This window comes from Phragmites australis, chromosome 22, assembly GCF_958298935.1.
Source record: "Phragmites australis chromosome 22, lpPhrAust1.1, whole genome shotgun sequence".
NCBI classification, from domain to species: domain Eukaryota; kingdom Viridiplantae; phylum Streptophyta; class Magnoliopsida; order Poales; family Poaceae; genus Phragmites; species Phragmites australis.
In genome coordinates, this window is record NC_084942.1 from 17349216 (window position 1) to 17352993 (window position 3778).

The window sequence follows — 3778 nt, forward strand, 5'->3', positions numbered from 1 at the left end:
GGATCCCTGTAAAATCTTTGGAGAATGCAACTATGATGAGAACAATTATTTTACCAAGATAAAAAAAACAGCTGTCACATGAATGAATCAATTATGTTGATATAAAGGCATAAAGCTCTGGAACTGGTAGTACCATTATTACCAGTGCACTCTCAAGTTAGCAAAAGTATTTAGAAGACAAGCAAAAACTTCTTAAATACCATAAGAAAAATAAGAGACAGCAATAACTTTTCTACTTTCAAGAGAGGACATTGGTAAATGACAGCTTAGCAAACTTCCTATGCTGGACAAGGACATATGATAAGTTGGAAAATCATAAAGCAGATATTTGTTACTAGATTGTAAAGTTGGCAACAAGAACATATCAGTCATCAATAACGACATACCAGCCCCCATGAAGAACTAACAGTTGCAATTTATTGCAATTCAATGAAGAAATAACAATGTACATTGGTATTCTAGCAACAAGTACATGCCAGAAGGGAGACCAAGATTTGGTGCAGTATCAGGATACATGGGTATTCTAGCAACAATTACATGCCAGAAGGGACCCATATTCAGTGACTTGTAATCAAGATTACAACAATCTGAGGCATCGTGCCTCATGCCGAGTATTGATTTTTTCCTAAAAGTACTGTACAAGGGTTCCCCTGGCAACAATTATGTGCCAGCAAGACCCAGATTTAGTGTAAAGTATCAAGAATACAACTAGCTGAGGAAACATTCCTCAGTTCTATGATTGAATTGCTGCCGACAAACCCAAACCCAAAGGTTCCATCCTCATATAGCCAGATCCTTCCCTCCACATTCCTTGCATCAAAGGGAGTCGATAGATGAGGATCAACCACATCATAACTGGAATGCATGCACAATATCCGAGAGATAACCCTGTTCTCAGTGCCTGCATGGCTGGAAGCCACATCTCGGATATGATCGCGGCTACTATAATTAACCAGCTCTTGCTCAGAGAATGGTGGTTCAAGAAATGTAGTATCTGTAGTCCAAAATACAGGGGAGTAACCAGAATTTTGGCCCCTTGTATCACTGAATCGTCGACAAGTTACTCCACCAATGTCACCATAGGTGACAAGGTAAAATTCCAGAGTCCTATTCTCGCATATACCCTGTTTGGGGGCAGATAGAAGTTAGGATCACTTTGTGTGCATGGAAAAAGATCAACTATAACACAACAGGTTATTTGAGAAATAAATTGATGATATAAATAATAAAACCTTGTTGCAAAAACCCTCTAATTGACTAAAATGTTTTAAGATGATAACAATACCTGGATGGTTGTAATAACCCTTTAATTAAATAAAATGTTTCAAAGCAATAACAATAAATAACATTGTAGAAAATTGAAATGCTAAAACAGAACACAGTAACTAGTGGAGGAAAAGTGATAATGACGATTTTTCTTAAAAAAAAAAAGCAAATCACAAGAGTGGAACTTCATCATCAGTGAGCTAAAGGGTGTGTGTGGGGAGAGGGAGGGAGGGAATTCGGAAAACATAAATGAAGTTCAAAGATATGTAGCTACAACCTTGTTCAAAATCTCACATCTACCAAATAGCCCGTACTTTTCACAGCCTCAGAATGGTAAGGAAGCGCCATCTTCAATTTTGTAACCACCAAAAACGCTTCTAGTCATAGAAACAAAAGTAGATGAAAAAAGAAAAACTGAACAAACTGGCATCAACTGGAACCAGTTGTCAGATTTCAATGAGGACCTTGATTAAGTAAATCATAACTAACATTCACCATGGTACTATGCACTTGCAGGCACCACCAATTTCAAGCAGCCAAAATTATTGGTTGATGATAACATAAATGTTGGAAAAGTCGAGGTCACTAATTTGCCAGTTTTCATTAACAGAACCAAGAAAACCATGTATTTAAGCTTTTCGAATAAAAATCCTACATATACAGAACGCATCAGGAATTGGCAAGTCATGGAGTTATTTTTGTGCCAGAATAGTTTTGGGAGTTCTAAATCAGATTTCTCCAAGCATCTGAACTATATGCAATTCACTGAAACTAACATCCCCAATCCGTAGGATTTTCTGGGATATCGTGATTGGGCAGTATGATGCTTACTGCTGACATCAGTTCAGGTTACCAGAATCACAGTAAGGCTAAAAGACTCCTGTCCAAATGCACAAGTTGGCGTGCTGGCAAAGGAAACCGCATCTCATATCTGACATTAGACATTTGACTGCACTGTTTGTGACAAGGACTAGCTTTTCTCGTAACAGTAAATAGTTCTTAGAACCACCAGCAAGCAAATTTTATCCGGAAAAAGATACCCGGAAGATTTTAAAACAGACATGACTGCTTGAGCACGAAGAGACCTTGCTCCATAATATCACAAGTGTGCATGGTACACACTGATCATATATGCTATGTCATCCCCCAAGGGAGGTAAGCTTCCCAACGTGAGGGTGCCAACTTCACGGGAATCAATAAGCAAGTTGCTTAACACCAGGATTTGTGGGCAATTGCACAAATGGCTGACACCATTTCACATTACCTTCGAGAGAAGCTAAATGGCAAGCACTCCACAGTTGTGATACCATAACAATCAAACTTTCCCACAGAAACAGCAGTGCTCAGACGGTTTGCAACAACAATTGTGTGAGCTTTGTGCACAGAAGAAGCACCTTCCACAGTCCCTGAAGCGGGCGCGCCTCAGTCGGCTCGGCATCCGCGATCCTCACAAAGTGTTCGGCCTCCATCCCGCCCCATCTCCTCCCCTGCCTGCCCCTCCGCCTCCTCCCGGCCCCAGGGCTTCTCCTGTTCGCAAAGTGCGCGTAAATCTCCTCCGGTGGCGAGCCGCTCACCATCTCCTCCCCCTCATCTTCCGCCGCCGCCGCCTCCACCACAATGTGATTGTTCCCGACGAAATTGACGCAGACCGGCACGTCCCCGATCGCCGCCACCGTGTCGCCGGACTCGGCGATGGAGAGCGTCACGAAGGGGGTCTTGGAGACGGCGAAGCCGTGGGGGGAAGGGGAGAGGAAGGAGGCCGCGAGCGTGGCGCGCGGGCCCCACTCGAAGGCGGCGAGCGAGGGGGCGTGGGATTGATAGGCGGAGTGGGAGGAGGGGAGTCGGCGCCAGAAGCCGAGGAGGCGGCACAGGCGGTGGAGGGAGCGGAGGAGGCGGCGCGCGGCGGCCGGGCAGGGGGCGGAGGGGGAGAGCGGGCGTGGTGGCGGCGGGAGCCCGAGGCGGAGCGCGAGGGCGACCGGGAGCACCGGGGAGGACGCGACGGAGGCGAGGCGGCGGGAAGCGCAGGCGGCGGCGGCGGCGTCAGCCGGCGCGAGGAGGGCGAAGATCGATAGCAGCGCATCCTCCGGCAAATCCTCCAGCGCCGTCCCCGGCCTAGCCTCCGCCGCTGGTGAACTCCCCATGGCGATGAGAGATGTGGATTACGCTTTCTGCGCGTCGACACGGTGGTGGCCCGGGAGATCTCGATGTCTGTGCGCCTCGGAATTTGGGAATGGGCGGTTGCCGGAGGCGTGGGAGAAGAGATCGAGCAAGTGGAATATTCGGGTGTGATTCGGCGGGTGCGCGAGTCATTTCTCTAGTTCCGTGCCGACAGGTGGGCCCATTTGGCGGTGCGGTTGGTGTGGCCCACTTGTCGGTGAGTGTTTTAGGGGTTTCGTGGGTAGGAGGCGCGTCCACGTAGTGTCTCTCCGTTCGGGAGAAGCAACCGGTGGAAGGGAAGTCTGGAGGGGTGGGGCCCGTTTCGTCGTAGAGGAATGGATGGACGGTGTTGCGC

At 47.5% G+C, this 3778-nt stretch overlaps 1 protein-coding gene across 1 annotated transcript; it reads right to left on the reverse strand.

The window, feature by feature from the left end:
- Nucleotides 1-395: 395 nt before the first annotated feature.
- LOC133904439 (F-box protein At3g12350-like) lies at nucleotides 396-3557 on the reverse strand. Its single transcript, XM_062345945.1, has 2 exons — nucleotides 2661-3557; nucleotides 396-1124 (listed from the first exon to the last, which is right to left on the reverse strand). Exons 1-2 carry the CDS (start codon nucleotides 3405-3407, stop codon nucleotides 684-686), a joined length of 1188 nt encoding a protein of 395 aa, XP_062201929.1. The 5' UTR covers nucleotides 3408-3557; the 3' UTR covers nucleotides 396-683.
- Between the last annotated feature and the right edge of the window lie 221 nt (nucleotides 3558-3778).